The 12,079-nt window shown below is 43.9% G+C and overlaps 1 protein-coding gene across 6 annotated transcripts in view; it reads left to right on the top strand.

Moving 5' to 3' along the window:
* Window positions 1-1,167: 1,167 nt before the first annotated feature.
* The window catches only part of LOC309339814 (maestro heat-like repeat-containing protein family member 2B), a 90,812-nt gene continuing 79,900 nt past the window's right edge, over window positions 1,168-12,079 (top strand). For all 6 annotated transcript variants that reach the window (XR_014155553.1, XR_014155554.1, XM_081858281.1 and 3 more), the window contains exons 1-5: window positions 1,168-1,395; window positions 4,326-4,453; window positions 6,047-6,212; window positions 7,632-7,730; window positions 10,547-10,698. Coding sequence is in view for 4 of the 6 variants with exons in the window: in XM_081858281.1 (XP_081714407.1) it covers window positions 1,362-1,395; window positions 4,326-4,453; window positions 6,047-6,212; window positions 7,632-7,730; window positions 10,547-10,698 (579 nt within the window). In the remaining 2 variants the exon portion in view is untranslated. The remainder of the gene's footprint in view (window positions 1,396-4,325; window positions 4,454-6,046; window positions 6,213-7,631; window positions 7,731-10,546; window positions 10,699-12,079) is intronic.

Below are 12,079 nucleotides of genomic sequence, written 5' to 3'. Positions count from 1 at the left end.
CTAAGCCAGCGACAAAAAACAACAACAATCATAGGCTAAACATCACAGTTGCAGCATAAGGCATGATTAACAAATCATAAATAAAACATTTATAATCTAGAAAACAATATGAACAGAATAGCAGCTGAAAAATAAGCTGAACACTGTTTTGGTGTTCATATACTCTCTCTCTCTCCTCCCTTTTTGTAAAGGGAAATGTGTGGGCATTGGTATAAGCCATGTATGGGGAATCAGTGGCCTTCCAGGTGCTGGTAAACTACAACTCTCATCATCCCAGACCATTGGGAATGCTGGCTGGGGCTGATGGGATTCAAGATATGGAATGTCAGAAATAATAATAATAATAATAATAATAATAATAATAATAATAATAATTTTATTATTTATACCCCGCCCATCTGGCTGGGCTTCCCCAGCCACTCTGGGCGGCTTCCAAAAAAATATTAAAATACTGTAATACATCAAACATTAAAAGCTTCCCTAAACAGGGCTGCCTTCAGATGTCTTCTAAAAGTCTGCTAGTTGTTCTCTTTGACATCTGGTGGGAAGGCGTTCCACAGGGTGGGTGCCACTACCGAGAAGGCCCTCTGCCTGGTTCCCTGCAACTTGGCTTCTCGCAGCGAGGGAACCGCCAGAAGGCCCTCAAAGCTGGACCTCAGTGTCCAGGTAGAACGATGGGGGTGGAGACGCTGCTTCAGATATACTGGACCAAGGCCGTTTAGGGCTTTAAAGGTCAGCACCAACACTTTACCAGAGCTTGTAAACAGCTGCCCTGGACATGGATTTGACCTGCGCCTCCATGGACAGCTGTGGGTCCAAAATGACTCCCAGGCTGCGCATCTGGACCTTCAGGGGCACAGTTACCCCATTCAGGACCAGGGAATCCTCCACACCTGCCCGCCTTCTGTCCCCCAAAAACAGTACTTCTGTCTTGTCAGGATTCAACCTCAATCTGTTAGCCGCCATCCATAACTTCGCCATAACTTTCCTGCTAGAGGCACTGGTGTGTATATCCAAGGACACAGGGCTGATGTGCAGGTCTGAGGCAATAATCTCCAGGTCTTAATGGTGTCAACAATCCCCCATCGATTCCAGGGCCGTCATTGGTCAGGTTGCTTTAGTAAAGTATGACACCATCACCACCCATATCACAATGGAATCCCCGGCTGTGTTTGCTTTCCACTCGGGCTGCAGTCCTGTGCACGTTTACTTGGGAGTAAGCCCCCTTCAACTCAGTGGGACTTACTTCCGAGTAAACATGCACAGGCTTGCCCTGTTACTTGGCTCCGAGTTCCTGGAAAAGCTGTGAGGCAGCCCTTTGGCCTGTGAACTGGTGTGATAGTTGACTGACGGTGTCTGTCATGGATGTATCTGGTGACTTAAAGACAATGAGAGGTAGGTGAGGCAGTCATTCTGAATTGTTGTTGTTGTTGTTGTTTAGTCATTTAGTCGTGTCCAACTCTTCGTGACCCTCTGGACCAGAGCATGCCAGGCACTCCTGTCTTCCACTGCCTCCCGCAGTTTGGTCAAACTCATGCTGGTATCTTTGAGAACACTGTCCAACCATCTCGTCCACTGTCGTCCCCATCTCCTTGTGCCCTCCATCTTTCCCAACATCAGGGTCTTTTCCAGGGAGTCTTCTCTTCTCAGGAGGTGGCCAAAGTATTGGAGCCTCAGCTCCAGGATCTGTCCTTCCAGTGAGCACTCAGGGCCGATTTCCTTCAGAATGGATAGGTTGGAACTTCTTGCAGTCCATGGGACTCTCCAGAGTCTCCTCCAGCACCAGAATTCAAAAGCATCCATTCTTCGGCGATCAGCCTTCTTTATGGTGCAGCTATCACTTCCATACATCACTACTGGGAAAACCATGGCTTTAACTATACGGACCTTTGTTGGCAAGGTGATGTCTCTACTTTTGAATTAGCCTCCCCCAATTGGCCTACAATTCCCATCATTCCTACTTAGCACATCTTGATCCTTGAGGAATAGCAATGTCCATTTTGACAATCAGAATTATTTTCTTTTTTTAAAAAAACACACCACACTTTACTTAATTCTTGCAAGAACAAAACAAGCAAGAACTTGTTATCACCGTAGAGCTTTCACCTGCAAAATGGCCCAGATTGTCACCTACTCACCATTTTACAAACCTTCCCCGACAAGAACTTTTAAAGCTGCAAGTATCTGAGAAGGAAGAAGACATGTGAGGAGAGAGGAGGAATGAGTGAAACTGTCCGTTTCAATTTCACTCAGTTACTCATTTCCCCTATCTTCAGTTCTCTGCATTGCCGTCTCAGTTTGCAATTTATAAAGACCTTGTGAAACTGAATAGCTCAGCTGGTTAGAGTGAGGTGCCGATAATGACAAGGTTGCAAGTTTGACAGCTGCATATCCCTGCATTGCTGTTGGTTGAATGATATGATCCTGAGTATCCCTCCTAATCCTACAATTCTATGATTCTATGAAAGCTCATCGTTTGTTTGTTGTTGTTGCAAATTTCTCCTAACATGCACATTTTGTGTGCAGTTTTGCAAAGCAATTTCCCCTAATATAATGCAATTTTTGATGTTATTTTAAGTCATACTTCTGTGGAGACACTTTACCGTAGAATAATATTACCATACACGTTTCTTGTTTGGACAACTCCACTGCGGATTTCGGAGAAGTGCAAATTCTGCAGAACGGTTGTGCATTGGTTCACATATAGTTTTGAACAAGTGAAAATTTGGTAGGTTCGTCTTTAAATGCAAAATAAATAGAACATTTCCCCCTCTCCCAGGAGAGGACTGAAGACTGCGTGTGCAGGATGACGTCAAACTAAATGTAACACTTGCAAACAGCTACATCTTGTTACAGCTTGGAGGGGGCATATTGTTGTTTTCATTCTCATAACGCTGACAGGCTTATTGGGAAATAATATAGAATGAAATGAAAAGGATGTTTAAAATAACGTTCGTAAAAAAAACCCCAGAAGCTTTTCTCTTGAGAATTATAGGGACAGAACGACCTAAACTGTATAGAAACTTATTCATGTATGTGACTACAGCAGCAAGAATGCTACTTGCCCAAAAATAGAAAGAAGCAGAAGTCCCAGCAAAGGAAGAATGGATACAAAAATTTATGGAATATGCAGAAATGGCAAAACTTACCAGAAGAATCAGAAATCAAGATAACAAACTTTTTATACAAGAATGGAAATGGTTTATTGAATATTTACAGATAAATTGTAAACAGATAACAACATTGGCAGGATTATTGTAATAACCTGCAGTTTCACAAGAGCATATATTTAAAGAAGATGAATAAATGAGCAAATTAAGTTAATTAGGACAAAAAGGAGCAGTGGCGTAGCAAGGTCAGGTGGAACCCCATGCGGAAAATTTCTTGTCCCCCCCCCCCATTGAATATTTTTATTTTTGCCTGCAAAAAATGGTTTGACTTTATTTCATATTTTTTGGGAGGGGAGCAGTGGCGTAGCGTGGGGGTGCAGGGGGGGGCCCGGCCGCACCGGGCGCAACATCTGGGGGTTAGGGTTAGGGGGCGCAAATCCACGGGTTAGGGGGTGCAAATTACTTGCCTTGCCCCGGGTGCTGACAACCCACGCTACGCCACTGGAGGGGAGCCAGAGTTGGTGAGCTTTATTGAGCTTATTTTGCAGAGATTGCATGCTTTGCGACAAGGAGTCTGCCTGCTGCCCTACAGCTGAGGTTGAGCCAGCAGCTGGACTGTTTTGGAAGCCTGCGCTGTTATTTCTGTTCTTATCACTGTGCAGCTGCGTGGAGTCACAGGAGTCTGTTTACATTCCTGGGATTCTCATGGGAAAGGAGACGGGATGTGACGTTAGTGGTTTCTTGTTTCTTTTGTTCCTTTGTTCAGTTGCTCTCTGCTTTCATAGAGAGAGGATGTCTTTTCTGTTCTGCATAGTTTAGAAATGAAACTCTTTACAATGTAGCTCAGACCTCTCATCCTTCCCTATCCTGGGAACCCTGCTGGATAGAAGGTGCTTGAGGCCTTATGAAAGGCTCAGGCCATTAAACATGTCGGAGGCGATTTCAAAGGCTCAGCTCAGAGGAAGATGAGGCCTTATCGGCTTGGCGGAGCGGAGATTCCAAAGCATCTCTCACAGGCGTTGAGTGCCACACAGCATTTTGTCACCCCCCTCAGAGGTGACACCTGGGGAGAACCACACCCACCACACCCACCTTGCTTTGCCCTCAAAGCTTGAGGAAGAGGCACTTGTTGCATTCGTGGTTCTTCATAACCAGCAGATCAGATACGCACACCCATCCGTGACAACCAGTACAATGACCCGTGTTGCCTTTCAGAAATTTACAACTACATCTGCTGCAGCGCTGAGCAAAATGCTGACCTGGCTGCCCAAAGTCTCATCCAATGGGCTGGACCACCGAACATTGATGCCACCATCCATGTGTTGGTGGAGATGCTAAAGGAGGTAGGAACAGAATTGACATCATGTTTGGGTTGTATCAAAGCCCTACTCAGAGCAGATGGGCCAAAGGGAGCAGGGCGTGTCGAATTTTTAAACTTTCAAATTCCAAAAAATTAGTGGTGCTTATAACACGACATGGGAATTCAAAATATATTTTTGGTTACATTAATATAATTTAGTTTTGCTTGGTAAGTAAAACGTGTAAAATTGCATAGCATCATTTAAATGATTGCCAAGTACTTGCAGTTATTATTGATATTATTATTTAGCATAACCTGACATTATTATTTAGCATATTATTATTTAGCATAACCTTCCAGTAGGCAAAATTAAAATTCTTTGGTTTTCCAAAAGCAGTTTTTTGCTTCTTCATCAAACGTAGACTCACCAAGCTAAATATTGTCCAGTCACAAAAATAATAGCAGATTTGAATTCCTCACGCACACAAAATTATTTTTAAGACCCCTCACATATGAAATTTGCAAAAATTATGTTTCGCCGCCTTAAATGACATGCTCTACTAAGGCAGTCAATTCCAATAATGTCAATGAGAACATTTGAAGTAGGATGAATGTTGACTGTAACTCTTTAATCTGAATATCCTCACAAGAATTTTCAGGGACCTTTCTGGTTAGTTAAGAGTGACTGTTGTACATCTCAAAGAAGAGAGAGTTGCCTTTGAAAATGGCAGCCTTGTGTCTGACTCTCTATCCCATCTAGTTAGGGCTACATTTGAGACCTTTTAGTTTCTTCTTCTTCTTCTTCTTTGGCAATCCCTCGTAGCCGAGTAAGATTGTCTTCCGTGAACACGGTCTTAGCAGTGAGTCCGTAAGTGACTGTGGAGGCCAATTCTGGATCCACACGTCCTTCCGCAGTGGGGACATTGGTTTCTGGGCGGGAGTTGATCACGGTGTGGATTTGCCAAGCGTGCCTTCCTCCTAGCACGTTTCTCCCTTGCGTTCTGAGTTCGAGTGTCTTCAAAGCCCATGACACTTTGGTCAAGGGTGTTCTCCAACTGGAGCGCTCGCAGGCCAGTGTTTCCCAATTGTCGGCGTTTATACTACATTTTTTTTTTAGATTTGCCATGAGAGAGCCTTTGAACCTCTTTGGTTGACCACCAGCACTACACTTTCCATTCTTAAGTTTGCAATAGAGTAGTTGCTTTGGAAGACGATCATCAGGCATCCACAAAACATGACCAGTCCAACGAAGTTGATGTTGAAGAATCCTTGCTTCAACACTGGTGATCTCTGCTTCTTCCAGTACACTGGTATTAGTTCGCCTGTCTTCCCAAGTGATGTGTAAAAATTTTCAGGGACACCGTTGATGGAATCTTTCGAGAAAAGGTGACTAAGGTGGGGGAGGAAAGGCCAGCCATGACTTAATTGTAGTTCTTCAAACCTAGATTGTTCTTTGGGGATGTTGAAAAAAAAATTAAGTGACCAGCTCAGGTCATTGTCTTACACAGAAGCTTGTCTGAGAAGTTCAACAAGCTCCCCCATTAGATCCCAACCCTCACTGGGCACAGAAGGCCAAGAACTGGGCAGCATCATCTAGACTGACCACCACAACCCACAAGACTTTCTGCATCCTTAGGAAGATTCGTCTGGGAGAATCGTCCAGCAAGCCAATGATGTCCTCCTATCTCTGGCAAGCTCTCTTTTCAATGACGTGATGTACAGACTTCAAAAGAATGTCAAGACTGGGATCCTCCCTCACCACATGGTCTTCAGAACCCTGGGGAACCTGGCCTCTCGCTACGGTAGGGCTCCCTCCAGTTCTTCACTGTTGCATGTTCTCCCATTGAAGGAAAAAAGGGCTTGATTCCCATCTCAGATAGGATGCAAATTACATATGGGGTGTGGGGGGAAACACTGAGGACTTGTGATTTATTTATTTATTTGTAATAATATTACAATACAATATAATATTGTAATAATCTTCTTTCCGTATAGTAAATTGCATTTGTTACTCAACAATTATATTCCAATTCAACAAAACTAGTGACTTCCCACTTGCCCGTCATCGCTGTTTATAACTCAAAATACATACAATTGCATTTTAGGGTTCCGTCTTAATTTTTTTCTTCTGTTTTCTTACACTTTAAACTCTGCTGTGGTCTTCGCATATGGGAAATAACTTTTTATACAGACAAGAAAAGAGTTTCCAGTCTTCTTTAAAAAGATTCTAAATTTGATAATACAAAAACCAAAAAATATAATCCAGAAACAATGGAAATGTTTAAATGATTATTTATGTAGACAAAGATTAAATGTGAGGTATTGGTTGTGTTTAGAATAAATTTATGAAAGATTTAGAAAACTTATTGATTAGAATATTTGTGTGAGATAGTATGGGAAAAATACGGAATAACAGATACAATCTTGTATATAGGAAGTGCAGTGCGATGGAATTCAATCAATAAATTTTATTATTATTTTCATATTGAGATATTTGTAGAATACATTTGGAAAAAATTCTTCCAACTTTACTTCTTCTTTTCTCTTTATTTTTTCTTCTTTCTTCTTTCTTCTTTTCTTCTTTTCTTCTTTTCTTCTTTTCTTCTTTTTTATATATGTGTGTGTGCTTATCCGAAATATGTATGTATTTGCAATATTTTGAGTATATTTTGTAATAATTATGTTAAATAAATTAAATTTAAAAATAATAAATAAATTTGTATCTTCTATCAGCGCCATCTATTTCACCCTCTCTGCATCTTCCAAGATTTCCATCAACCATTCTTCCTTTGGAAAGAGGGATTTTCTCTCCCCCTTCCATAGGTGCTGGTTTCCTGCGCCCCCAGGTTCCCGAGCACCCACAAAATTCCCCATTAAGGAGCCAGGCACCTTCAAATTTCAGCGTAAAGACCATTGAGGAAAAGTCACTTTAAATATTTTCTAAATTTTCTAAATTGTCAAAAGGATTTTTTTTTTTACTGAGGACTAGTGACTTGACAAAGCTGGTTCTGTTTAATTTCACCCAGGCCACACTAGGGGATCTAACCTCAGGAAGGGCCACACTGCAACAGAAGACTGTGTGTTTGCATACCAAAACCAGCTGAAGTTCAGTCCCATATAGAAGCATCTCCAACAGAAGGGCTGCCCAGAGTTCATGATCCTAAATTGTAATAAATCATTACCATCCTCTAACGAAAGATTGCTTGTGTCTCTTCACTCAGCACTCAGGTGTATCCCGTTTTTGTCACTGACCTGTGTGTATTTAAGGATGATGATTAAGTGGCCCATGACTAGCCACATGAAAGAAGCAATATGTTACGGTGAGTGATTCTTTTTCTTTTTGGGGTGGTGGTGGGGGATGGAATATCATCATCTTCCTTCCATTCCAGTATAGCCCCTACAACTGCTAACTGTTCCTTAAAGACCATCATCTGTGCCATTCTCTGTGCGCCCCTTCCAAGAGAAGTTTGGAAGGCAATGAGACAACAGGGCCTATTTGGTGGTGGCCCCCTGATTGTAGAATGCTCTTTACAGGGCGGTTCGCCTGGCACCATTGTTGTGCTCCTTCCAGTGCCAGACTGTGGGGAAAATTCCCCTTCGTTCAAGACAGAAGCACTGTTTTTTGGGGAAAGGAGGCAAGTGGGTGTGGAGGACTCCCTGGTCCTGAATGGGGTAACTGTGCCCCTGAAGGACCAGGTGCGCAGCCTGGGAGTCATTTTGGACTCACAACTGTCCATGGAGGCGCAGGTCCATTCTGTGTCCAGGGCAGCTGTCTACCAGCTCCATCTGGTGCGCAGGATGAGACCCTCCCTGCCCGCGGACTGTCTTGCCAGAGTGCTACATGCTCTGGCTATCTCCCGCTTGGACTACTGCAAAGCGCTCTATGTGGGGCTACCTTTGAAGGTGACCCAGAAACTGCAACTAATCCAGAATGCGGCAGCTAGACTGGTGACTGGGGGCAGCCGCCGAGACCATATAACACTTGAAAGACCTACATTGGCTCCCAGTACGTTTCTGAGCACAATTCAAGGTGTTGGTGCTGAACTTTAAAGCCCTAAACGGCCCCAGCCCAGTATACCTGAAGGAGCGTCTCCACCCCCATCGTTCTGCCCAGACACTGAGGTCCAGCTCCGAGGGCCTTCTGGTGGTTCCCTCATTGCGAGAAGCCAAGTTACCAGGCAGAGGGCCTTCTCGGTGGTGGCACCTGCCCTGTGGAACACCCTCCCCCCACATGTCAAAGAGAACAACAACTACCAGACTTTTAGAAGACATCTGAATGCAGCCCTGTTTAGGGAAGCTTTTAATGTTTGATGCATTACTGTATTTTAATATTTGTTGGAAGCCGCCCAGATTGGGCGGGGTATAGATAATAAATTGTTGTTGTTGTTGTTTGCCCTAGAATCATAGAATCATAGAGTTGGAAGAGACCACAAGGGCCATTGAGTCCAACCCCCTGCCAAGCAGGAAACACCATCAGAGCACTCCTGACATATGGTTGTCAAGCCTCTGCTTAAAGACCTCCAAAGAAGGAGACTCCACCACACTCCTTGGCAGCAAATTCCACTGTCAAACAGCTCTTACTGTCAGCAAGTTCTTCCTAATGTTTAGGTGGAATTTTCTTTCTTGTAGTTTGGAGCCATTGCTCCGTGTCCGCTTCTCTGGAGCAGCAGAAAACAACCTTTCTCCCTCCTCTATGTGACATCCTTTTATATAAAAACAAAAAATTCCCTCCAGTAGCACCTTAAAGACCAACTAAGTTAGTTCTAGGTATGAGCTTTCGTGTGCATGCACACTTCTTCAGATACACTGAAACAGAAGTCACCAGACTATGGCAGACCAACATGGCTACCTATCTGTAACCATCCTTTTATATATTTGAACATGGCTATCATATCACCCCTTAACCTCCTCTTCTCCTAGCTCCCTTAGCCGTTCCTCATAAGGCATTGTTTCCAGGCCTTTGACCATTTTGGTTGCCCTCTCCCCAACCACCTTTGGCTAGCCCAGCATGTCACCATTTTTCATCCAACTACAGCCCATGAAATACAACTGACTCAACACCTTTTTCTTTTTGCTGTACATGTCAGAGTTGCTTTTCACTGTAACAGTCCGCCATTAGTTTCCCATTTGACTGGTTCTTGCCAGTCTTGTGATCAGGTCCCATTGTTGTGCCCGTGACACGGGTCTGAGTAATAACAGGCCTAACAGTATTTCCACCTCAAGACAAATACAGTGGTACCTCAGGTTACATACGCTTCAGGTTACATACGTTTTAGGTTACAGACTCCGCTAACCCAGAAATAGGGCTTCAGGTTAAGAACTTTGCTTCAGGATAAGAACAGAAATTGTGCTCCGGCAGTGTGGCAGCAGCAGGAGGCCCCATTAGCTAAAGTGGTGCTTCAGGTTAAGAACAGTTTCAGGTTAAGATGACTGGCAGAATCCGAGACCAAGGAGAAGAGTTGGTGGAAGAAGATTGGAAGAAATTTAAAGTTTATCTAGTGAAACATTGTAAAATTAAGGAATGTTAGAAGGATGTTGGAATGAAGTAATGTGGTTTTAGCAGAAATGATATAAAGAATTAAGTAAAAATGGATTGTTAATTGGTGAAAGAACAGAATGTAAAATTATAGCATATTAAGATAAATCATTAGGATAAAAACAAAGATGGAAAGGATTTGCTGAAATATCTAATTGAATTAGAATACAAAAAAGGGAGGTGTGAGGAGGTCAAGGAAATAAGCAAAGGAAAGAAAGTTATGTAAAAGATTGATTTTTTTTAATTATCTGCATCTTTTTTTCGTGTGTGTTTTTTGTATTGTTCTGTGTTTGTATTTTTTTTCTGTTTAAATTGATGTTTTTTACTTTTTTCTTTTTGTAACTTTTGAAATCCCAATAAAAATCTATTGGGGGGGGGGGAAAGAACAGTTTCAGGTTAAGAACGGACCTCCGGAATGAATTAAGTACTTAACCTGAGGCACCACTGTATTTTTTTAACCCCACTCCTAGGAATTGGGACAGAGCGAAGGGTCAGTCTTCCATTGTGGCCAAGTGTGAACCCACTACCTCCGACTTTCGATTGCTTCAGTGCCAAGCAATCGCTTCTCAGACACTTTCTCTCTCTTTCTCACTCATTCAGTTATGGAACATTTCTGTGCGGCAATCAACTATTACTACAAAAACTGGAGAGCGTGTTCATTCCCAAGAGAGACAGAAGCTCAGCTTTGCAGCCCCATCATTCCCATCTATCAACGCTTGGATGGTGATTGGGTGAATGACGAGGAACCGAAGGTGAGAACCAAGAAAGTTTCATCTTATCACAGCCGCGCCCAAAGCAGGGAGTAGCTCCCCTTCCGGGCCGATGGGATTAGCTTGGAGGGGGGCGCTAAGCCAGGGGGCTGAGGGGGCAACTCCCATCTCTTGCGGGGGTGCAATTAGTGCCAGCACCGTCCGTTAAGAGTTTGGGTGTAATCTTCGATACCTCCCTCTCTATGGAGGCGCAGATTGCAGCTATAACAAAGGCGGCATTCTTTCATCTCCGCCAAGCTAAGCAGTTGGCTCCTTACCTCTCACGCCCTGACCTAGCCACTGTGATCCACGCGACGGTCACCTCCAGACTGGATTATTGTAACTCGCTCTATGTGGGGCTGCCCTTGAGACTGACCCAGAAACTCCAGCGGGTGCAAAATGCTGCAGCGAGACTCCTTACGGGGTCTTTGCTTAGAGATCACATTCATCCGGTGCTATACCAGCTGCACTGGCTCCCGGTGGAGTACAGGATCAGGTTTAAGGTGCTGGTTTTAACCTTCAAAGCCCTATACGGCCTAGGGCCCTCGTACCTACGGGACCGCCTCTCCTGGTATGCCCCACAGAGGAACTTACGATCTTCAAATAAAAACACCTTGAAGGTCCCAAGCCGCAGAGAGGTTAGGCTGGCCTCAACTAGAGCCAGGGCTTTTTCGGCTGCGGCTCCAACCTGGTGGAACGCTCTCTCACAAGAGACAAGGGCCCTGCAGGACTTGACATCTTTCCGCAGGGCCTGCAAGACAGAGCTGTTCCACCTGGCCTTTGGTCAGGGCGCAGCCTGACTCCCTCCTCTGGCAATCTTTACAAAACTTTAGTTTATGGTTGCCATCAATTTTGATTTTAATTCATTTTTATAATGTTTTATAATGTTGTACTGTTTTAGTGTTGTTAGCCGCCCTGAGCCCGGCTTCGGCTGGGGAGGGCGGGATATAAATAAAATTTATTATTATTATTATTATTAAGCGGCTAGGGAGCAGCAGGGGGCGCTGGAGGTATAAATGAACTGTCAGACTTTGCAAAGCTGGTACCCCTGGCTCAAGTTCATCAGTTCTGTTGAATGAATTGTTTTTAATACTCGATTGGGAGCCGCCCAGAGTGGCTGTGGAAACTCAGCCAGATGGGCAGAGTATAAATAATAAAAAAGGTAAAGGTAAAGGGACCCCTGACCATTAGGTCCAGTCATGACTGACTCTGGGGTTATGGCGCTCATCTCACTTTACTGGCCGAGGGAGCCGACATTTGTCCGCAGACAGTTTTTCCAGGTCATGTGGCCAGCATGACTAAGCCGCTTCTGGCGAACCAGAGCAGTGCACGGAAACGCCGTTTCCCTTCCCACCGGAGTGGTACCTATTTATCTACTTGCACT

Source organism: Podarcis erhardii, assembly GCF_964252035.2.
Source record: "Podarcis erhardii genome assembly, chromosome: 1".
NCBI lineage: Eukaryota > Metazoa > Chordata > Lepidosauria > Squamata > Lacertidae > Podarcis > Podarcis erhardii.
Note: the sequence above shows the minus strand (reverse complement) of the source record. Positions and strands in the feature narration are given on the sequence as shown.